Here is a 25361-nt window from a genome sequence, read left to right on the forward strand (position 1 = left end):
AAGATCCGGCACAGCCATAATAAATAAATAATAAATAATAAATAATTTTTTTTAAATAAGCTAGTTAAGGGAGGTGGGGGGATGAGCAAAGATGAATCAAGTGAACGACAAATTACCTTGTTTTCTTTTTGGGGGATGACGAACATAATACACCTAACATACAGCCTCAAATAAGGGGTGTGTGTGTATTAAATTGGCAGTGGCTAATCTCCTAGAGAACTATGTAGAATTTCTCAGTTTAAAAAGGGGTCAACCTATTTAATCTGTATTTTTGATTTGGTTGGTTGGTTGCTGTTGTAAAAGAAACATATCTTCCCAGCTTTGAGAAAAGCCAACTTGCAAGTCAGACCTTACTGTCCTCCAAATGATGATCACAGATGGAATCCAGATAGCCTGGATACTAATCAACTTTTAGGTCCAAACAAGTCTGGGCCTCAAAGTAGAAGGGATTGACTCTACATTTCATGAAACTAGGTATTATGTTTTGTTTATTGTAGCATCCCCATCTGCAACTGGCGCATGATCAGTGCTTAACAGATATTTGTAGAATTCATTTATTTATTTTTTTTATGATGAGCAGTTCCTTTTCAAAAACAGTTTTTAATCACATGATCACACACTCTGAAAATAAACAAGGTGGTGTTCATACCATTAAGTCAGAAAGTTCACCATGGCTCTGAAGGTCTGGAATCACTTCTGCAGAGCACTTCATATTGTAGAGAAACTGACAACTAAGCACAAAAGTTAAAAGTTATAAAAATAATTGTATGGGACTTCCCTGGTGGCGCAGTGTTTAAGAATCTGCCTGCCAATGCAGGGGACACGGGTTTGAGCCCTGGTCCGGGAAGATCCCACATGCTGAGGAGCAACTAAGCCCAGGCGCCACAACTACTGAGCCTGTGAGCCCTAGAGCCCGTGAGCCACAACTACTGAGCCCACATGCCACAACTACTGAAACCCACGCACCTAGAGCCCGTGCTCCGCAACAAGAGAAGCCACCGGGGCTTCCCTGGTGGCGCAGTGGTTGAGAGTCCGCCTGCCGATGCAGGGGACACGGGTTCGTGCCCCAGTCTGGGAGGATCCCACATGCCGTGGAGCGGCTGGGCCCATGAGCCATGGTCACTGAGCCTGCGCGTCCGGAGCCTGTGCTCCGCAATGGGAGAGGCCACAACAGTGAGAGGCCCGCGTACAGCAAAAAAAAAAAAAAAAAGAGGCAGAAGATTTGAGCCTCACATGGAGCACCAAAAAAGAAAAACCACAAAACAAACAAAACAGACAAACAAAAAAGGCAGAGGAAAAATAAAAATGCCATACAAAAAGGGAGTTGATAGAGTCCAGGAGAGGTTCTAAATAAAATTAGACTGCATCCTAGCTTATTTTTCCAAGAATTAAGAAGAATATCCCCACTGTTTAAAAATTTACAAAATATTAAATCCAAATAAGAAAGAAAAAAATACAACTACTTCTGTCAAAACACCTTCAAAACTGTATCCTCTTTAGAATCTTAGAATTAGATGGAAGTATTTAAGAGCCGTTCGTATTAATATTTATTTCTGGAAGAGCGCTTACTAATTACAAAGTGAAAACAAAAAAATGTTCTCTTACAGTTGAACATTTTTGAAGAGTTTGGTGAGTGAAAAATAAGCCAAAAAAAAAAAAAGGTTAAAGAGCTACAGAAAATAAATATTAAAAAGTAGCCATTTATTCATGAAATTTTAGAACACTGGAAACAAACAGAAAATCCTAAATGCATCCAGGATGGGAAAAAGTAGTTTGCAATGAAAGGATTAAGAATCAGAAAGACATGGAATTTCAACAGCAGTATTGGAAGCTATTAGAAAATATAGCAATGTCTATTCAACTTAGAATTACTTCCAACCTGGAATTCTATACCTAGCTAAACTACCAAATGAGTGTGAGAAAATATATATAAATATTCAGATATATGCATTAAATGGAAGCTAAAAACATGTATCGCTTATGCAATCTTTCCCAGGGAACTGTGGAGGAGTGTTCCAAAGTGAATGAATAGAGTGAAGTGAGTCAGAAAGAGAAAAACAAATATCATATATTAACACATATATGTGGAATCTAGAAAAATGGTATAGATGATTATATTTGCAAAGCATAAAAAGACATAGAGAACAAATGTATGGATACCAAGGGAGAATGGGGGTGGTGGGAGGAATTGGGAGATTGGGATTGATACACATACACTATTGACACTATGTATAAAATAGATAACTAATGAGAACATACTGTGTAGCACAAGGAACTCTATCTAATGCACTGTGGTGACCTAAATGGGAAGGAAATCCAAAAAAGAGGGGATATATGTATATGTATAGCTGATTCATTTTGCTGTACAGCAGAAACTAACACAATATTGTAAAGCAACTATACTCTGATAAAAATTAATTAAAAAATAAAAAGACATAATCCAATTCCACAATTAAACAAAACAAAATAACAACAAAGTGAGTGAATAAACCAAGAGGAGGGTGACAGTAGATCCAGGAAACAGGAGCTATAACACAGGAGAGAGGCAATAGGAATCCCTAGGATGACCATGAAGAACGATTCCAGGATCCTAGGGTGACTACAGGACAAATAGTTCATATTGAAGCAGATCAGAGACTTCACAACAGACTCCTTTAAGAAAATGAAAATGGTGCACTATCTTACAAGTTTGAATGACTGGAGAGAAGCTTTAAACATTTGGGAGAATTTGAAGATGAACTGGTGCTAAATACATTTTAAAACTAAGAAAATGGGTATATTTTTTAAAAAGGAAAATAACAAGTGTTGGCGAGGAGATGGAGAAACTGAAATACATACATATATATACATATACACATATACAATTACATATATCTCAGCCATAAAAAAGAATGAAGTACTGATACATTCTACAAGATGGATGAACCTCAAAACATTGTGCTAAGTGAAGCCAAATACAAAAGATCATATTACATGCTTCCATTTACATGAAATATCCAGAACAGTAAATCTATAGAGACAGAAAGCTGACTGGTAGCTCTAAGGAGCTAGGGTGCACTGGGGAGATAGGGAATGACTGCTTAATGGGTACAGAGTTCTCTTTTGGGATAATGAAAATGTTTTGGAATTAGACAGCAGGGGGTGATTGCATAACATTGTGCATGTACTAAATGCCACTGGACTGTACACTTTAAAATAGTTTATGTGTGAATTTCACCTCAAAAACCAAAAAACTAAGCAAACATACTAATGAGACAATTGTTACCTACTACAAAAATTGGAAGTGGTACAGGGAGGGAAGGTAAATTATTTATTACTAGGCTCCGCCTTTATGAAGTCATGCTAATGTAAACATGTAATGTGAAAATAATGATTGAACCAAAACTGTACTGTGACTATAGTGAGAGGAAGGCTAGATGGGAAAGGGGTCATGAAAGCAAGGGCATGAAAGAGAGAAAGACTCATCCTTCATCGTAAGAATCAGAGAGGTGGGCAAAGTCTTAATCAGAATATAAAACGAGGGGAAAATTGCTAAAGTATCAATACATCCAGATTCATAGACACTAAACATTCATTCTACTCACTTGGGAAAATATTTGGTGTGTTCTTCTAATGGGTCATCACCTTCCTCCAACTTATACAAACATCCTCCACAGGAAAAACACTGGACGGTGTCGCTTTTACCTAGAAGTAAGGAAATTTGATCAGTGCCACTGGCCAGTGTATTTGTCGAGTGACACACATAATAACTACCAGGCCTTTATTAGCAAAACCCTACTTGCACTTCCAATCAGATTTTGTGACAAAGTCACAAGTCGGGTCACCAGTGAGGAAATATTCTATTTAGGACTCTTCTCTCACCAATGGGGTCATGAACAAGTAACATTCAATGTTCCTATGTACCATGCACTGATTAACACCCTTATCCTGTCCCCTCTTCATTCTATGGAGCAAGAGATTTGCAAATCAGAATGTGGAATTGAAGTTCCATGAAGGAAGAGATTTTTTCCTGTTTTGCTCCCTAATGAATCTCATGGACCTAGAAGAGTGCCTAGGACTTACTAGGCACTCAGTAAGTTATTTATTTAATGAATAAATCAGAAAGAAAATATTTGGAGCTCAGGAAAATATATATGAGCAAATATAGCAACTCTCATGTAAGTAAGTTCATGAAGAATCAAATGCCTCTTACTACATTATTGCTAGGTTTATTCCACTAGAAGTAGGATCAAGTCTTCATGTGAGACTCTATTTCTTTGGAAGGAAATTAGCATTTGGATCTACCAAAAGATTGAACTAGAAATGGAGCATCCATCATCTTCCTTCTTTTCTTGGACTCCTGTAGGCATTGTAAAGCCAGAGCAGAGGAAAACCTCCCTTTGTGTCTGGATAAAAATAGGAGGTCCTAGAGCTTGCAAGACCCCAAAAGGGTGAGATGCCTAGGATTTGTGGGGAGAGGAGGAGGTTCAAAAGGAAGAGGGTGAGGACACTGGACAGAGGGTCCTAGAGGAAGGCTGGCAAGAGGAAGACAGAATGGAGAGAGCAGGAAGAAAGGGTGGAGCACCGCCTTTCCAAATGCTTAAGCCTGTGAGGCATTAAGATTTTTTGTACCAATGGGACATGTCAGTTCGAGTGAACACTACATTCCCCTACTCTGTACTGCTCTGTGGTATTCTTGACTTGACCCCTCTGTAAAAGGTCCACACGGACCTCCACTGTAACTTAGCATGTGTGTTTGGTCTGAAGAAGGCCAGCAAGGTTCCCAGGAAGGACACAATATCCTTTCACCTTATTGTACCTCAGGCAGAGGTTTAGCTGAGGGGAACCTGCCCGCTCTTTGTGCATTACAGAGTGGAACTCCCTGATGACCAGCAGCTCAAGAGAGAATACTATGAACTGATGGAAGATTCTACATGCTTAAGAATCATTAAAAGGAATTTCCTTACTTTCTCTTCCAAGGAGTGTGTGGCAAAAACCGCTATCCACACTCCTAGTTATCTCTCATTCTTCCATAGTAACAGAAACTCCAATTTTCAGCTGGGCACATTGCTACCCAGAAAAAAAGTTAAATGTCCCAGCTCCTCTTATAGGTAGATATGGCCATCTGACACAGAAAGGAAAAGGAATATATAAGGAATAATGAGGGAATTCCCTGGCAGTCCAGTGGGTAAGACTCGGCGCTCCCAATGCAGGGGGCCCGGGTTCAATCCCTGGTAGGGGAACTAGGTCCCACACGCATGCCACAACTAAGAGTTCACATGCCACAACTAAGAAGTCCACATGCCGCAACTAGGGAGCCCACCTGACGCAACTAAAAAGAAAGATCCTGCACACCACAATGAAGATCCCATGCGCTGCAACTAAGACCCGGCGCAGCCTGAATAAATAAATAAATATTTTTTTAAAAGAAAAAGGAATAATGAAAAGAAGTAGGGATTGTTGAGCTTAGTTAAATACGAGCCCAGGATCATGAAGTGTATGTGGGGTTTAAATGGGCAGCAAGGCAAGAGCATGGGGCAAACTGCTGACTCACCTATGTAGAAAAAACCTGCTTTGGCCAGAGCTGCAGCTCCCACAGGGGATGCCTGGGGCCAGTTCTTGAAAGAGTCCAGTCGGAGTTCTTCATTAGCAAAGATGCTGCCATTGTAACACACTTGAATAAAAAGCGTATGGTGAGACCAGCAAGCTTTGATATTGCAAGTATCAGTGTTTGAGTTATCCTTTCATATTTACGGACAGAATGATATGTTTGGCATTTGCTTCAATATAATTGAAGGAGGGGATTAGAAAAGAAGAAACAGGCAAGGCCAGACTGACCACATGTTGAAGCAGAGTGGTGGATGCATGGTGGGGATTTACTATGGTCTTATTTCTGTATAGATTCAAATTTTTTTATAATAAAATATTTTCTAGTGGTTGGGAGTCCGCCTGCAGATGCAGGGGACACGGGTTTGTGCCCTGGTCCGGGAGGATCCCACATGCCGCAGAGCGGCTGGGCCCGTGAGCCATGGCCGCTGAGCCTGGGTGTCTGGAGCCTGAGCTCCGCAACGGGAGAGGCCACAGCAGTGAGAGGCCCGCGTACCACAAAAAAACCCCAAAAAAAAGCTAGAGGAGCTTCCCTTCCACCCCAAGTTAGTATCAGATTTGAGAAAGGCAAATTTTCCTTGCAGCTCCCTTAAGAGCAGGCAGATTTGTTTCTTGCCCTTTGGGTGTCCACTCTATGTGGTGGTTTCTATTAGACTTTCCACACTGGGCTGGCCCTGGGGTTTGGTTCCTGTCTTCTGCACCCTTTGAGGATTTGAAAACCAACTTATGTTTATTAAATATGTTAATAAAATTAGACACTGCAAAATTTCTTAAGATGAAAGCTTGCTTCATTATTCTACTTAGCCCCAGGATTCCTGCTGTCACTTGAGTTTTAACTGGAATATAACTTGTACTGGAAAAACCTCAGTCTTTTCCTCCTCTGTGTCTCCTTCACTCTCACACTACCTCACATTCACGATACTTTTGATACAAGATGTATGGGGGTTTTCTCCCAGTAAACAATTCTCTGCAACACCAGCTGGGTGTCCTACAATTTAACTCTGTTCCAACACTGTCTACTTAGTAGTGTCAGATCATACAGGTTAAAGGCTCAATCCCATAACACTGCTCCTACCCCATTTCATTTGTTAGAGTGGATCACAGAACTCAGAGAAACACTTACGTTTGTTTAGTAAAGGATATGATCAAGGCTACAGATGAACAGCCATATGAACTGGCCCATAGAATGAGATCTGAGAGCTTCTATCCTCACAGAGTTGGAATGTGTCACATTCCCAGTGTGGATGTGTTCATGTACCTGAAGGCTCCTGGAAACCTGTACTACTGGGATTTTTATGGAGGCTTCCTCACACAGGCATGATCGATCATTAACTCCATTTATACCCCTCTCCCTGCTCTGAAGAATAGGGGGTGGGCTGAAAATTCAAACTTCTAATCATGGCTTGCTCTTCCCAGTGACCAGCTCCCATCAAGAAGCCATCCAGGGGGGCTTCCCTGGTGGCGCAGTGGTTGAGAGTCCGCCTGCCGATGCAGGGGACACGGGTTCGTGCCCCGGTCCGGGAGTATCCCACGTGCTACGGAGCGGCTGGGCCCGTGAGCCATGGCCGGTGAGCCATGGCCGCTGAGCCTGCGCATCCGGAGCCTGTGCTCTGCAATGGGAGAGGCCACAACAGTGAGAGGCCCGTGTACCGAAAAAAAAAAAAAAAAAAAAAAGAAGCCATCCAGGAGCTCACCCAGAATCACCTCATTAGAAACCAAAGACGCTCCCAGTGTTCTTATCACTTAGGAGTTTACAAGGTTTTAGGAGCCCTGTGTCAGGGACAGAGTCAAAGATCCAATATTAGAACAAGAGATGCACCTCGTGATGTTATCACTTAGGAAATTACATGGATTTTAGGAGCTCTGTGCCAGGAACTAGGGGCAGAGACCAATATTTATTTTCTATTATTTCACATTTAATTTCTTAACAGACACTGATCCATTTAAGAATGTTTTCAAAACCATTTTATCCAGAAACCTTAATTGTTTTAAGGGAAATTCAGTCAAGGACCCAACCCTGACGTATTTCCCTATGCTCATTTATGTTAAAAAAACTAAGTCACTCCAGGAGACCAGAAACTCTAATGAAATGGTTTTTTAAAAAATTACTATAGCACCATAAAATGAGGAGGAAAATGGAGGGGTTAAAAAAAAATTAGGCTGAAAAAAAAAAAGCAAAAGAAGAAATAAACAAGCAAAGCTTTTTGAAATACATCTGAATCTTTACCTGAAGCCATAGGTAAATCTCTCTTGACCCAGGAATTCACAAAATGTTCTCCCTGAAGAAAATTAAAACTCAAGTTATCCTACAAATGACTATGTATAAAACAAATAAGCTATAAGTATCTAATGTACAGCACAGGGAACATATCCAATATTTTATAGTAATTATAAATGGAGTATAACCTTTAAAAATTGTGAATCATTGTGTTGTACACCTGAAACAAATATTGTGCATCAATACCTCAATTTAAAAAAATTCAAGTTATCGACTTGGAGCATACAACTATCTATGAATAAAAATTAAAAGAACTCCCTCCTCCAACCCTGCCCCCAAGTGAAGAGTTTCATTGGATTGAGTGGCAGTGTTGTTAGAGAATTATTCCTTTAATTATTATTTCTATTAATGATGTAATTTTTTATGCAGTGTAAAGGGAAGAAAAAAAAACTGTGAATGTTTATTTATACTCAACAGGAAGCCATCTCCGGGTCAGTTTTTCCAGAGATACAACTCAAAAGCTAAGTTACAACAAGATATCACAGAGGTCCTTTGACTAATGAGAAGTATGAGATGTAGGAAGGGAACTGGATTCAGAAGGGTAGTTAGGTATTGAGTAACTGATTCTTCTCTGAAAATTGCACCCAGATTGCTATCTGAAGAAACACTCCTCCCCCACTTTCAGGCCATGTTTTCTGCAGGGTTCTCATCTGAGTCGTGTTAGCCAATAAATTTGCTTTTTTTGCATAAGCAATTTAAGCTGGATTTTCCCATCACCTGTCACTAGGGAAGCCTTCCCGATAGAGCATAAAGTAACCAGCTCTGAGGCCCACTGTGGGTAGTGTGCAGTGGTCTGAATGTCTTATGCGGGCACTCAGATGGGGGTGACCAAGGGAAGCTAGGGGAGGTGACCTCAGTCAAAGAGGGGAAGACTACCAGGAAGGCAGACAGACCAATCAAAAGGCAGCCCTGAAAAAAAATTCTAAGGGCTCTAGTTGACCAAGAGAACATGCTTTTCTTCAGTCTGCCCAATGAGAGGTAGGGGAATGAAATAAGGGAAGAAGAAAGAAGGAGAGCCCATGACAAAAGAGTGATGCCACCCCCTTGTCATTCAGATAACAGGTACTCAAAAGCCAACTTGAGAAAAAATTTGCTGTTGTAAATTACCGTGACGCCAACAAATCCCTTGTAGCTTTGAATATACTGGGTAATTTCCTCTGAGGATTTCTTACTTTGAAGAAATTCACATCTATAATTAATAAACAGAATTAAAATTTACCCTGATACTGTAATAGAGATGTCCTGTATCTTTCTATAACTGCAGTGACACAATGGACGTTTGTTAAAACTTACTGCATTGTATGCTTTAAATTGCTCAATTTTATTTTACTTTGATAAAACTGTCAAAAAATTTACCCCAAAACTTATATATATAATTATCATTATTCTCATATAATTATTATTTCCATTAACAACATGTGTAATAATTTAAAACTAAATCTTCAGATTATCTTCTCTCTTGAAACAAAATATAATTCAATCAAAGAGACAGATTTACAGTAATATATAGACTGGAGGGTTTTTTTTTTTTTAATTAAATTAAACTACGGTGACTATATCTATTTCCTGTGGTTAAATAAAAATTATTGGCAGTAAGGATAACAAACAATAATAAATTTCATCCACTGAAAAACATATATCACTACTCTGTAAAAAAAATATAATGGAAATTAATAAATTGAATTTTTTTAAAAGAGCATATGGAATACATTTTAAAAACACACTCCTTTCCACAAAACAGAAACAGGGCTTCCCTGGTGGCACAGTGGTTGAGAGTCTGCCTGCTGATGCAGGGGACACAGGCTCATGCCCCGGTCCGGGAAGATCCCACATGACGTGGAGTGGCTGGGCCCGTGAGCCATGGCCACTGAGCCTGCGCATCCAGAGCCTGTGCTCTGCAATGGGAGAGGCCACAACAGTGAGAGGCCCATGTACCGCAAAAAAAAAAAAACCAGAAGCAATTTTTAAGGTAACTTTAAAAAAATCTCTCTCATTCAAATTCAAGGTTCCTTTCTAGTGATGTTATAGTAACTGAGGGCTGAGAGTCAGGAGGCCAGAATGTTAGTCCCAGTTCTGCCACTAACGGGAAGTGATCAGTCTTGCCACAGCTCTCTTGTACAGACATGAGAACGTGAACTCCAGTAGGTGAGTCATATATTGTTCCAGGGCCACCACTCTGGGTAGCTAAGGTCCCCAGGTTTTAGATGTACAGATCCTTCCGAGGAGTGCCCCAAACCTGTACGCAACCCAAATTCGTACACAATCCACATAGCACATGACGGACGGGGTCCTCCCCACATGCTTAGTGTGGATTGAGAAGGTGCTCGATAGACACTACTTCTTTAAAAAAATACAACAAAGGGCTTCCCTGGTGGCGCAGTGGTTAAGAATCCACCTGCCAATGCAGGGAACACAGGTTCGAACCCTGATCCACAAAGATCCCACATGCCACGGAGCAACTAAGCCCACAAGCCACAACTACTGAGCCCATGTGCCACAACTACTGAAGCCTGTGCTCTAGAGCCTGCGAGCTACAACTAATGAGTCTGCACTCTAGAGCCCGTGCTCTGCAGCAAGAGAAGCCACTGCAGTGAGAAGCCCATGTACTGCAATGAAGACCCAACACAGCCAAAAATAAAATAAATAACAAATAAATTACAAATATATATATATGTTTAAAAAATACAATAAAGATCAGCTTATTTTATTTATTTACAATTATTTAGTACACTGAGTACTACATTTTAATGAGTAGGAGTAGACTCAGACATTGTGTCCATAGTTTATAAAAGCAGCAAACAAAGCCAAAATTGATGCCCAAACAGCTAAGGTTAGAGCACAACCAACAAGAAACTGGGGAATTCTTAGTTCTAATTCCAGCTCTGAAATGTATTGGCTAAGCATATGCTCATGTTGACAAACAGGTGGAAAGTGAAACGGTCATGGAATACACGAGAGTTTTTACAAGGCATTTGCTCCATATACTTTACTTATCACCCTTATAACAACCCTACCAATTATGGATTATCATTTTCATTTTTACACACGAGACTCAGAGGGTCAGTAATGGGGGTCAACAAGTGGCCGGCTCTGTGTATCTGCGAGCCTCCGCGCTCTGCCCTGCCCTTTGTATTGATAGCAGCAGACCTTAGCTCCTTCCACCTCTGGAGCTGAGTGCTGGACTCACATCTTCTCCCTATGCTTCTCACCTTTCCCTCAGTCCTGCGTCAGAGAGGGTGTACTGGGGCCACCCGAGACAGGATGTGCAGCTCTTGTTGGTGTTAGACCATCACATGATGGTTGATGTGAATGGTGCTGCTGGGAGTTGTCCAGTGTATAATCCAGTGACACTAAGCATTGTGGCCATGAGAATAAGTGAAGCATTGGCTGAGGCTACAGCTACGACAGGTGCCCAAGAGCCAGGGCTGATATTCACTTGGTACACACCCATGTGGTTCACTGCCAACACTCAGTATGATTGGCTGGGTGTCTATTCTTGATTAGTCAAGGAACCAGAATGACATTCAAAGTATTTAACCATCTGGCTTCCTGTATCCCTATAACTGTCTCATCTGCTTGTCAGGAAGAGCGCCCCTCCCTTTCCAATCTCCCTCTCCATCTCTCTCTCTCTCCCTCTTCCTTCTCTCCTTTGTACCCTTCCTCCCTCCCACCCCCTCACTTTCTTTTCAACCATAAAAGAAATACACATTTGTTTCCCAGAATTTAAACAAGATAGAAGTGAACAAAATAAAATATGAAAATCCCCCTCCACCTCATCTCCTGACAAACCCAAACCTCAAGAGTTTGATTGTTTGGTCTGTATATTTTCTTAACTTTCTCTATATATATTTCAAACAAGTCCATATATAGGTTGAATGATTTTAAAGGCTTATACTACACATTATTTTGCATACTGCTTTTTTCACTTAACATATCAGACATACTTCCATTTTTGTGAGCATGGCTGTCCATGTGAAAGATGACTTATAAACCTAAAACAGCCCAGTTGTTTTGTGGTTGACCTACGATCCAACCAGAAACTTCTTTGTATGTGGTAGGTGTATGACAAATATGTTAAAGAAATGAACTATGAGCCGAAGCACACTGCTAGATCCAATTACTAGATTATAGGAAATACAGGAAGTAGAGAAACATGTTAAATGACACCACAGAAACATTCAGCCAAACATAGAGTGTAGGCAATTTTACAGGACAGACTACATGGCTCCTTTCATGAGTAAGTGACAAGAAAAAGTCAGGGAGGAGGAAATCTGTAAATTAAAAATCTTGAGATATATCAACTAAATGTAATGTATGGACCTTGTTTGGATCCTGATTCAAATCAACCAATGGCAAAGAGAAAGTGAGGTGGGGGGATGTGGACATTTGAACACTGTCTCAGATATTTGATGTTATTGAGGAATTACTGTTAATCCTCTTTAGAAGACAGAATGATACTGTGGTTAAGTTTCTTTAAAATATTTTTATATTTTAGAGTTATATACTAAAATATCAACAAGTGATATTATATGATATCTGGATTTGCTTTAAAATAATTGGGTTATTTTTATTTCTGGGAAAGGAGTGGGTGAGAGATGGATGAAATATGATTTGGCCATGTGTTGATAAGTGTCCTCTCTACTTGTATATGAAATTTTCCAAAATGAAAGTTTTAAAAATTGTTAAAGGAATGAATCTGTATTTGGTAGATACAGAGTCATGTAGAAAATACTAGTAAACATAGCATTAGAAATAATTTTTAAAAGCACTTCATTTTCTAAGCAGAGAACTCAAGACCGTTGTAATAATCAAAACTCTTACTGAGTTTTTGAAATACAACGTTTTCATTTGGTATATATTCAGCAGTGCATGAAACCATTTATAATAATGTTTTAAACATTGCCTTACTTTCCAACTTCCTTTATGTACCATTTTACATCACCCCTATGCAAATTATTCATGTTTATTAAGGCAGATCCTGAAACTTATACTTGGCAAAACATATCTTAGTATTTTGGATAATAAAACAGTAAGAAACTATTTTGAAATTATATAATTAAAAATTTTCACGATATCATCAGGGCTTTCTTGCTTGAATAAATCCTGGAGTGTTCCAGTTTAGGAGAGAGAATGATCAAAACTGAAGGTTCTACTCTGGGAAGGTGACTCTTGCCTTTAGTTTTGTTTTGTCTTAAAAAAAAATTACAAGCAAAAAATATTTATCTACTTACTTGGGGAACCACTTGGCATGTTCCTTCCAGGGATCATCATCATCTTCCCAATTTCCTAAACAGCCACCACAGGAAAAGCACTGTACAGTGTCACGTTTACCTGCATATGAAGGAAGACACTGTTGAAGGAAGATGCTGTTGTCCGGCAACAGCACTATGGGATGGTCCAGAAGGGGTGTCTCCAGAAGTTGACTGCTCTGTGCATGAATGAGACACGCTCCATCCCATCTGCCCACTCACACTCTCATCTGGCTGAATCCTCATCCACAGCCCCACTGCCCTAAGTGACCATTTCCGAAGCCTGGGACCCCACCTCTCAGATGTGGCACACACAGAACTCTAAGCTGTTGGACTCAGTATGCCCACTGAAGTAGTGGGGAAGCAGAGGAATCCCCTGCACTCATGAAGTAAAGTGCAGTTAGAAGACCTAAGTTGTAGCTTTGCTATGAAATTTCAGTGGAAACTTAGGCACATTTCTTTTTTTTTTTCTTCACATTTGACATTTGTATTTGACAAGTATATTTTTCTTTTCTGACAACTGTTTTTAGGGGAACTACAAAGGGATCAACTCACTAGCTTTCAAAACTAAGAAGGAAACTTACTTGAGGTTTAAGGCATTTTGAGATGTAAATGGTACACAAACTGGTAGGCAAATTACAATCAAACTAAAGACTCCAACTTTTTTGAACACGACAGAAAGATCCGTTTTTTCTGCGTTTTACTCTGCTTCAGTCTCTATGTCAATTAGGACATTAACTATAACATCTTGAAGAAATAAGTGATAAGCACACTGTGACATCTGGGGAATTCTATACCAGAAATCTCTTAAATTTTCTTCTTGGGTCCAACTTGGGTAGCACCATCAAGGTGAATTTCTTCAGCTTCTGCTATTAATTAACAATAGTAACAATTAACATTTCATATATCTAACATACACTGTGTGCCAAGCACTATGCAGTGTACCTGAGATGAATTGAAATATTTTGTTTCTTTTTTTTAACTTTTTATTTTATATTAGAATATAGCCGATTAACAATGTTGTGATAGTTTCAGGTGCACAGTAAAATTACTCAGCCATACATATGCATGTATCCATTGTCCCCCCAATTCCCCTCCCATCCAGCCTGCCACATAACATTGAGCAGAGTTCCCTGTGCTATACAGTAGGTCCATGTTGGTTATCCTTAGGCACATTTCTTAAACTCTTTGAGCCTCACTGAAGACAACTGTGAAATGGGGGGAAAGGGCATGTTTGTCAGATTAGTATTAGTGCTTAATCCATGCCTAGCATCAAGTAGGTACTCAGTAAATGATAGCTGTTTTTGTTATCACAATTCTCACTCAGATCTGTCATAACATTTATGGTGTGGCTAGGATAATTCAAACAAAGTATAATTTTCTGAAATGCAACTTGCCCTATATGTTAGAGTTAGCTTTAAGGTTAAAACAAAAACAAAAACAAAAACCCTACAATACTGCTGCAATTAAAAGAATCAAAGAAAGATCATTTCAGAGCAGCAAAAGGAGGATGGGTGAGAAGGAGACTGGGGTCAGGCTGACCTCACAGCTTATTTTCAGGGCCTTAGAAATCCAGTCAAGTATTGTCTAAGGTCCAAAATTTTAGGAAAAGTCACTTTCTTATTTTTTATATATTTTTGGTAAATTGACATGTTGTACTACACATAAAATAAAGCTAAAGTGAAATTACTGAAGTTGAATTTTAATAAAAGAGACCTTATACCTAATATAACACATTGACCAAGTAAGGAAAGATTTACAAAATATTGCAACTGAAATATGGAACCTAAACTTAATTCCAGCAAAATATTTCAGAAAATGACTTCAAACTACCTGTAAAGACAAAGCCAGCAGCTGAGAGCTCCCTTGGGGCTGTCCCTTGGGCATAAAATGGCCATTTCTTGTAGGATTTGAGTCTGGCCTTCTCTTCTTGGTATCTTGCTTTGTCGTCCCTCCTCAACTTGTTCTCTGGATTCTTTACTCTTATATCATACTTGGCAATGTTACCAACATCTTTGCCCAAAAGGAACTCACAATCCGGATGGAACTTCTTATGGTCTTCCATGGGGAGTCTCTGGAGGCTGGTACCAAAGAGGATTAAGTTACAGCAGAAGCACTGAATCCCAGATTTTATGCCAGTGAAATAAAACCCAGCCTCTGCCATCTCCTGGGGTGTCCATGCACTGTAGGCCTCATAGGTCACAAATGACTTTAACCTTTTTGCTTCACTACGCATTTGGGAATTAAAGCCTTTTTGCATTTTTTCTCGTTCTTTCTGCTCCTCTTCTTCTATTCCCTTTACATATTGAAGCATATCTATGCCTAGAAGACCAGACAGCTCCGGGAGCAAAGCATAATCAGTCTGGGAAATCCTCTCGTCAGGGGCTTTCTCCTGGGTGGCCATTTTCTGAAAAGGGGAAGAAAATGTTCATGAACATCGCCACCTGGTTTACTAGTCCTGAGGTTTGTTTCAACCCTTTATTCTTTCTGTTTTTTCTTCTGAATAACATTGATCTTCTGCTCATCATTTAGCCCAATTCAGAGCAAATATGCTAGTAGGTCTGTGACAGCAGACCTCTATCCTGCCCTCAACAGTAAGGTCACCTATGGAGTCCAAACAGTTGGAGGCCCCCTTATCACAGCATCAATTGTCACTTAAGTTAAAGGCATAAAATAGGGAATACCCATATCATCATATAACAAGTTCAAAGATGCGTGCTTGCATTCTCAACATTTCAAGAATCAACAAGGTATTCCATTTAATACCTACAGGTGGAGTTGGATATTTCCACTCTACCAGCTTTGCTTTATGTGCCCCGCCTTAATCCAGCTCAGCTGATTTAGAATTTGCCCATCTACCCACATTTCTGCAAAAGTTGCAGCTAATTGAAGATCTTGATTAAGCCCAAGCATGCCCTTCATTCGGCAGTACCTAATGCAAGGAAAAGAGCTCCTCTGTCACTAATATGTTCAGTACATTTCAGCAATGGTTCCTCAGGAAGCTCTATCAGTCCACAAGGTTACTTGGCTTTTTGACTGAAGAGCTCCTTCATTTCAGTTGTCTCATCATGCCCTCTCCCATAGAGTCCCTTTAGTGGATATCAGATGAGGGTCACATTCCAAACAAAAGAAATATCTGCCCAATTCTCCCTCTGGTATCATGTTCCTTCCTTTTACAGAAGGAACCGGCCAAAGCTTGGTGGACTTGGCAGCCTAGGGCTCTTTCTTAGTACTTTCATTTTTGCCAAAACAGCCCAAACCATGAAAAGTGGGAAAGAGATTTAGAACCAGGAATGCCAGGCTGGCTGCTGAGGCCTTCCTTATTTGCCTCACTATTCTTGGCTGACTTCCCCTCTGTCCATATTTCTGTTTTAACCCATTTAGCTGCTTCTTCTGGCTCTGGGTCTATCACCTTTAAATTCCATTGCTGGGGGCGGGGGAGGGATAAATTGGGAATTTGGGATTAACAGATACCCACTACTACATATAAAATAGATAAACAACAAGAATCTACTATATAGCACAGGAAACTATATTCAATATCTTGTAATAACCTATAATGGGAAAAGAATCTTTAAAAAAAGATATATATAACTGAATCACTGTGCTGTACACCTGAAACACTGTGAATCAACTATACTTCAATAAATTTTAAAAAATAGCAAAAAAAAAATTCCATTGCTGTGCTTTTCTTCCCATGAATAATTATAGTACTAGGGCAAATTCAAACCAGGATGGCCTCAGCAGCCAACCTGGCATCAGTGGTTCTACGTCTTTCTCCCACTTTTCATCTTTTCTTCTCCTAAACAAAGCCGGAGCCAGAATTTAAATTAAGTCAAAAACTGTTCCCGGAACTTTCCTGGTGGTCCAGTGGGTGAGACTCCGTGCTCCCAATGCAGGGGGCCCAAGTTCCATCCCTGTTCGGGGAACTAGATCCCTCATGCATGCTCCAACTAAGTCCGCATGCCACAACTTAAAAAAAAAAAAAGGATCCCGCATGCTGCAACTAAGACCCGGTACAGCCAAAATAAGTAAAAAAATAATAAATAAATTTAAAAAAACAAAACAAAAAATCGTTCCCATTATCCCATTCACACTGCCAACTTCAGCAAGTACACAGGGTCAGATAACTGAAAAAACTCACAAGCCTCTACACAGTATACTTACTTCAGAATTTAATAAAGGTAGAGGATAAGGTACAAAAATACAGGCAAACATCAGAGAGGTCTCAGACTCCAGCCCCAGTTTCTAGGACCCTTTCTCCGTTGTTCAGGACATGCTTGATTTTAGGTAATGAACCACCTAGATATGTGCAAGGTACCTTGGTCTCAGGGAAACTACACTGTCACCTGAGAAGGGGTCTTTTATGCCGCTCCAGTCACGTGGCCCAAAGTAGGATGCCTGACCAGTCTCAAACAAGATGGTACAGGCTGCCCCCTGGTCTCTCAGATCCTAGCACAGGGCTATATTCATCGCTAGTTAGTATGTTTCATTTAGGTTTGGCCAACAGACAACACCATGGCTCCAGCCCTCCCTGGAGATAAATAAGCACAGGGTGGCAACAAACCAGCTGGAATCAATCCTGCACTTCTACAGCAAAGTTCAGTGGTCAGTTTTGCTGGTATCCGGGCCATTTCCAGGAGGAGAGAAGATCTCCAAGGCCCTCTCCAGGTTTCATGCTCATTAATTACAAGTGCTAAGAGTACCAGTGATGCTGCTGTGTTGTGCAAAGGATTTAAATCCACACCTGTGTGACTCCAGTGCCTGTCCTCTTGCCTCCAAAGAGAGAAACAAGAGTAAGAGAGATAAGAGGGTCATAAGTTTAGGTGTGGAAGAAAAGCACTTTTGCCAGAGATGGTAATTTACTTACCTAGAGGTTTATCCAGAGCCCCAGTCAAATGGAAGGAGAATGCATAGTGTAAATACAAATGCTCTCTTTGTCTTTTAATGGGAAGCAGTGAGAACATACTGGAGGAACTGAAACTCAAAACAAGTTGCAGTTTTCTGAGAAATCACAAGTAAATGGTCTACGGTGCTGAGTCAGCAGGGCTTAGTCAGGAACCAAAAGGTCTCACAAAACCTACCAAGTCCCAGAGCAGAAGTGTTTTATTCTAAATAATTTAAGATTGGTTAATGTTTCTGGTGCTAGTATAAGTCTTATTTCTTTGACGGCAGCTTCCATCTTTCTGGTATCTTTTAGGGTTTTCTCTTTTATCTGTGGGTTATAAAATTTCAAAGTTATTGTGTCTCAGTGTGGGTCTTTCTACATTCATTGGACCCAGTGGACTTGTTTCAAGCTGAACGTGTGGGCCTCCCATCAGCCCTGGGAAATTATCTTCTATAATTTCTTTGGTAATTCCCTACTGCCTACTATTCTCTTTTCCCTCTTTCTGGTATTCCCATTATTCAGATGGGAATTTATCACTGAAGTTCTTATCTTTTTTTTTTGCTTACATATTCTCCCGTGCTTTGGCTTTACTTTCTGGGAGGTTTCCTCTTCATTATCTTCCGACTTTCCAATAAAAATTCTTTAAAAATATTTATTTATTTATTTATTTGGCTGCACCGGGTCTTAGTTGCGGCATGCGGGATCTTTCAGTTGGGGCATGCGGGATCTTAGTTGCGGCACGCAGGATCTAGTTTCCTGACCATGGATGGAACCTGGACACCCTGCATTGGGAGCGTGGAGTCTTAACTACCGGACCACCAGGGAAGTCCCACCAACAGTAATTATTAAGTTCAACAATTATATTTTCAATTTCCCACAGCTCTTTCTTGTTGTCTGTTTCTTATTTTCACAAGATCTGATTTTTTTAGCCAACGCAATCTTTAATGAACCTCTCCTATACTGTCAAATGACAACATTAAAACAACTTAATAATGAGTTTGTTGTCCTTTAGTCAAGGGAAAGCAATCCATAGACTGGGGGGAGCACAGTGTCTCACAGCGCTGCTCCAGAGGGATGGGGGGAAAGAGTGGGTTTTATAGAGAAGAGGCATGATCGGCTAAGAGGTCAGAGATTCATTATAGGTCTAGCAGGTCCTGTTTTCTAGGGTCAGGCAAACTAGGTAAAGCTGAGTTGGGGGATTGTGATTGGTTTATATCAGGTTTCCTTGACAGGTGTTTCCTGTAAGTGCAGGCTGACTTGGGTTTAGATTTGTGACTTGGGTTGGGCCACTGAGGCAGCCCCCATTTTGTGGGTCCCGATATACAAATTATCTTTATCAGTACTAATAAAAATAAGGTTCACCTGCCTCCTGAATGATCTGTTTCCTCCAATGCTAATTACCATTTACTTTTTGTTCATTTTTTCACATTACCAGCTTTCCTCAAATGTGTACTGATCCTTGGTTTTCAATTCATGTTTGAAAATAAGGCGATTTCAAAGCTGATTGATCAAAATTATGGCTAAAAATTCTGATGAAAAGCCACATGAGTGTGACCTGAACCTAAGCCCTTTACTCTATGGAGAACAGATTGGGGAGCCAAGATTTACCCTGGAGAAGCCCTCAATGTCAGAGAAACACCTCAGAAAATGATTTCAAGTTAGCTGTAAAGTCAGAGCTAGTAGCTGAAAGCTCACTTGGGGTGTTCCTTTAGCATAGAATGGCCAATTCTTGAAGTATTCTTCATTTGGGGATGCCCAGGGCCCACCCTAGCTCCTCTAAGTCAGCTGAAACAGTTTATTCCATTTTTTTAGAAGAATCCACTAATTTTTTGCCTCAGTGTTAATAACACCTGCATATTAAATAGTCTGATGGTGGGGTGGATGGAGTCAACTGTCTCATGCAGAGACTTTAATTTAGTCTCTTGATTTTCAGCCCTTCCCATCATTCCTGTCTGCCTTCAACCTGGCATTCTGGGCCCCCAGCTGCTCCAGGGCTCTGTACAAGGTACAGAGTCTCCCAGGGGTTACATGTGTATTCAGGCTGTGGGCTCCTTTGGTCTGTTTCACTGGTTACTACCATTCCATTTGAGTTTCCACCTTCCAAAAATGTGTAAAATATTCTGTATGCTGATGGTCCCCTCCTGCTTTCTTAATTTTTCTGGGTTTATAGTTTTAAAAATCATTTCAATAATATTGTGTAATTATTACCAATAATAACTAAAATTTGCTTAGAGCCTACTACTTGCCAGGCACAGTTCTAAAAACCTTAGATATGTCCATTTAATCCCTTTAACAGTCCAAATGAAGTAGCTATTTTTATTTCCTACAATTTACAGATGAGAAAACCCAGGCACAAAGGGGTTCAGATTAACCAGACAGTCTGGCAACAGAGTCTGCACTTTTAACAACTGTGTTTGGCTGCCATAAAGGCTAGATATTAAGGAAAGGCAAACCCAGGTGTCCCAGAAAGCTCATGCTCTCTCCATTTTGGTAGTTTAGCCAATTGCTGAGTTAGCAAGTCTTCAAGCTGTTACCAGCCTCATCGGCATGTGAACTCCTCTAGCCAAGCTCTGGTCCAACAGGGCCCTTTACCCAGCCAAGAAGCAATCATTGTTAAATAGCTGACCCCTCCTAACTTTTGAATTAACACATATAACAAGGACAGTGTTTTTTTGAAACACTTTCCCCAATACATCCAGCTGCTCCTAGACCAGCAATTCTTTTTACAGGAAGTTCAGAGGTCAGGGGAACCTCTCTGCACTGCTGACTGTTCTGCCTGCAAAATTTTGCCCAATCAACCTTACTTTTCATCTATAATGTTAGGTACATCTGTGTCCAATGCACATACAGTTATTGTAGCACCCTGTAGATTTTGTTGCCGTTGTGAATTTTTTTTTTTTTTACTATTCTATTTTCTAAATGTTTATTGATGATGTATAGGACTCTTTCTGATCTACTTTTTAAAATATAAATGTATTTTATTTCTTTATTTTTGGCTGCATTGTGTCTTCGTTGCTGCGTGACGAGCAGTGCCTACTCTTCGTTGTGGTGCGCATGCTTCTCATTGCGGTGGCTTCTGTTGTTGCGGAGCACAGGCTCTAGGCACGCGGGCTCAGTAGTTGTGGTGCATGGGCTCAGTTGCTCTACGGCATGTGGGATCCTCCTGGCAGGGCTCGAACCCGTGTCCCCTACATTGGCAGGGGATTCTCAATCACTGCACCACCAGGGAAGTCCCTGGTCTACTTTTAATATATGATTGTAAATCCTCTTGAATTTTCTAAGTAGATATTTGTATTATCTGAATATTTTGAGGGGCTTCCCTGGTGGCGCAGTGGTTGAGAGTCTGCCTGCCGATGCAGGGGACACGGGTTCGTGCCCCGGTCCAGGAGGCTCCCACATGCCACGGAGCGGCTGGGCCCGTGAGCCATGGCCGCTGAGCCTGTGCATCCGGAGCCTGTGCTCCGCAATGGGAGAGGCCACAACAGTGAGAGGCCCGTGTACTGAAAAAAAAAAAAGAAAGAAAGAAAATTCTAATACAAATAATTTCTTAAGGAGAATCTAAAGAAATGAAAAATCAATTCCAGGTTTGCGATTTGGTTTCTGTAAAGCTACTGGAGTTAATTTTTTTTTTAAGTTCAGAAGAATTCTATGACCAGGAACCTATTTTTAAGTTATCTATGTATCTCTGTAATATGATTAGAGGCAGTGGTTCTCCTACTTTAGCATTTATCACAGTCACCTGGAGGACTTGTTAAAACACAGATTGCTAGGCCTACTCCCAGAGTCTGATTCAATAGGCCTGTGATGGGGCCCAAGAATATGCATTTCTAACAGGTTCCCGGTGATGCTGCTGATGCTACTGATCCAGACACCACCCTTAGAATCACCAATTCCAGAGATCCTTAAAAGTTCCCTCTTCCTCTAAAGAATCGATTCTAAATACCTAAAATCCAAATTGAATTATCCCCTAAAACGAGTATATCTCAGAAAAGCCTAACACCTAAAAGTTAAAAGATTCTCTGCCCTAATAAGGGACAGAGAAGAGACTGGCCAGGCCGAAGTGCGTTAACTGGCGGCCTGCAAGCAAGTTTTATTTAGCCCGTGTGGTTTTAAAAAATTAGACGTCAACATTTAAAACTTAGAAGAATTCACTTAAAAATCCAGTTTTTCAGTTTCTGTTTAAATATCAAAATATACTGCCCAAGGGAAACTACATTCCCAGAAAGAAAAAATAGGCTGTGGCTGAGTAATAATTACCTCCAAAAGAAACGTTTTTCTTTTGGACTAGGTAACAAATGCACATGTATAAAATTCAAAAGGTACAAAGAAAGGTGTACAATCGACATCTCTCTTCTACCTGAGCCCAGCATCTAGAGGCTGCCTCCTTTACATGGAACCAGTGCTTTCCAGATGCTACCACTTTGCATTTACCTGGCCCCTATTCAAGTATTTGCATTACCTGCCTGGTCCCCTCAGGCATCTGAATTTGCATCTGAGCCCATTTTACAGCCCCTCTTCTGCATTCCCAGGCACTTGGTTTATCATTAGCACTTTCACACTTCTTTTTTTTAAATTAATTAATTTTTTAATTTGTATTTTTTAGCCGCACCACGCGGCATGTGGGATCTTAGTGCCCCAACCAGGAATCGAACCCATGGCCCCTGCAGTGGAAGGGCAGAGTCTTAACCACTGGACCGCCAGGGAAGTCCCCAAGCTGACGTCTTTAAAGGTCTGCCTCTTAGACTGGGAGGGTCACAGAGCCACAAGGTTAGGGTTTGTGTCTTCTTCTTGGTGTCTATACCCTGACGGCTAGGGTCTCATCAGACAGACAGCAGGTGTACAAGGCTTGTTGAGTGAATGAATGAATAAATGAACAAACTGTGCATTACTTCCAGGGCTCTGGCCTGAGGTGTGACTCAAATAACAGTTTAGTCACGTGAAATCAAGAATTTAAATCCCATAAGGATGCCATCAGTCTCCCAAGAAGAGAATCAGAAAATGTGTAAAGAAAATAATGACTCTTTTCTTATAGAACTGGACCCAAAAGGGGTATCAGGACACTCCAGAGGCTACTCCCCAGAAGCATGACAATCTCCTGTGTCCTTTTCTTCCTTACTATAGGCCTCAGGGACTCAAACTTCTTGCCCTTTCGCCTAAACTCTATCACCTACTAAAGATCATGGGATTCTACCGCCCCACTTCCCAAGGGCTGGTTGTACCCTTTCTTTCTCACCACTCAAGAAATTATTTCATGTTATAAATTTGCCGATCATTACAGAGATACAGACAGCTGAACACAGGACCACAAACATGAGGAATTTCACAAAGTATTGAGAAATCTTACAAAATGTTTACAGTTCTTCTTCCCTACTGCCATTCCGAGCAGCAGAAGCCCTGTTGTTCCCGCATTGTTTCAACATACATTAGTGTTTTGATTATGGCATGTACTCAGATATACAGTGGGTCACCTGTGCTTCTTAAATACAGGACTTACATGCTTTTAATCTACTTATCCCTCTTCTTCAGCCTCCAGATAGTACTGCAATCTTCACCTTGTAGTTATTCTCAAGGGCAAACAAGGTCACAACAAACAGAAACAGTGCACATATTGCCACTTGTAGGTGGAAATGTATTATTTGCACTATGACCCAAATAAATGAAAAAGAAATTTTATTACAGTTCCCCTCCAACCTCCAGTTCCATACCTATTACCTTATTTGACGAACATGATTGCTTTCAGGCCCTCAACTAACAGCTAACATTAGCTACATTACTTTCATCTCCCTCACCACAACTTCCCTGGATTCCATAAGTTTTATTATTTTTGAATATTTAATTCATTTACAGGGCTTAAAATTTTTAACTATATAAAAATATTTAAAAATAATTCTTACTCTCCACTGTGCTACACCACCACCCCAGTCAACCATTTTTATTAGTTCCCTATGTATTCTTCCAGTGTTTCTTTTTATTTAAAAAAAATTTTTTTTTTTTCGGCCACGTGGTGCAGCTTGTGGGATCTTAGTTCCCTGACCAGGGATCGAACCCGTACCCCCTGCAATGGAAGCGCAGAGTCTTAACCACTGGACCGCTAGAGAATTCCCTCATTTTTTAAAAGACAGCTTTCTTGAGATATACTTCACGTACCATGTAACTTAACTTATTCAAAGTGTATAATTCAGTGGTTTTTAGTATGTTCAGAGTTGAACAGCCATCACCACAGTCAATCTTAGAACATTTTCATCACTCCAAGAAGAAACTCTATATCCATTAAAATTCACTCTTTTCCCCATCTGTTTGTAGTATTCCCCTACAATCTTTAGTTTTGTAAGGTCCATAGTGATGTCTCCTCTTTCACTCGATCTTAGTAATTTGAGTCTTCTTTTTTTTTCTCTTGGTCAACTTAGCAAAATATTTGTCAACTGGTTGAACCAACTTCTGGTTTCATCGACTTTCTCTATTGTTTTCCACCGTTTCTTTTTGCTAAGACAAATATATATTCTTATTTTTCCTTCTTCCTTACATAACACGTAGCATACTATATATTCTGAACACTAGTATATTCTGAAGAATGTACTTCAGGTCGAAGGAAAATGATCCTCAACATATCTGAGATGTAAGAATAAATCAAGAGCCATGAAAGTGGTAAATATGTGATTAAATCTTAATAAATACTAACTTATTAAAACAAATATAAATGTCTAGTGAAACACCAAAAGAATTAAATGTACAAAAATAATAATAAATAAGTGAGGAAGGAGGAAAGTGAGGTTAAATGTGTTATCCGTGGGGAGGGTAAAGGTACAAGTTAACTTTAGGTTTTGATGTTATGAAGGAGTACTGGAAGCAGCGCTTCCTCAGATTCTCTTGGCCACGCCCTTCTTTCCAAGGTGCTGCCCGCCTCCTCCTCTGCACTGCTGCTGCCTTTGCCCAGCTTCCTGAGCGGGCTGGAGTCCAAACTGAACTACACCAAGCCTATCTGACCTTCCAGAGTTGGCTGCAACGCCACACCATTGAGCCTGACAGCTGGCTCCCTTAGCAGTTACCAAAAGACCAGATGACACAGCCCTGTGTGGCAAGCCTTGGCTAGTGGGAAATGGAGGAAGTTAGGAAACTGCATTACCCTCCCCTCCTCCCTTCGACAGACTGTGCAGAGGGGCAGCTTCTCTTTATAAACCTTCTGGAGAAGTCCCAAACTCTAAGTGAACACACTTGCTGGGAGACTCCTATGACTCTTCACAGTTTGTCATCAAGCCTGGCCACTGTGATAACATAGTGTTTTTCCTCATCTCACTTTCCCTTTTTTTCCTTACCCATACTTCCCTAGATCTGCATCTCCCAAATAAAGCAACAATACTTT

General features: G+C 40.5%; 1 protein-coding gene across 2 annotated transcripts in view; it reads right to left on the bottom strand.

Moving 5' to 3' along the window:
* The window catches only part of NAIP (NLR family apoptosis inhibitory protein), a gene marked incomplete at both ends in the record, with an annotated part of 29191 nt that extends 13674 nt beyond the window's left edge, over nucleotides 1-15517 (bottom strand). Inside the window, 7 exons of one of the 2 annotated variants that reach the window (XM_079701799.1) lie at nucleotides 650-731; nucleotides 3585-3684; nucleotides 5534-5653; nucleotides 7814-7865; nucleotides 8972-9053; nucleotides 13096-13195; nucleotides 14947-15517. In XM_079701799.1, coding sequence (XP_079557925.1) covers nucleotides 650-731; nucleotides 3585-3684; nucleotides 5534-5653; nucleotides 7814-7865; nucleotides 8972-9053; nucleotides 13096-13195; nucleotides 14947-15517 — 1107 coding nt within the window. The remainder of the gene's footprint in view (nucleotides 1-649; nucleotides 732-3584; nucleotides 3685-5533; nucleotides 5654-7813; nucleotides 7866-8971; nucleotides 9054-13095; nucleotides 13196-14946) is intronic. The other variant, XM_079701800.1, reaches the window with a different exon arrangement.
* Nucleotides 15518-25361: the final 9844 nt, after the last annotated feature.

Source organism: Hyperoodon ampullatus (genome assembly GCF_949752795.1).
Source record: "Hyperoodon ampullatus genome assembly, chromosome: 4".
Lineage (NCBI taxonomy): Eukaryota > Metazoa > Chordata > Mammalia > Artiodactyla > Ziphiidae > Hyperoodon > Hyperoodon ampullatus.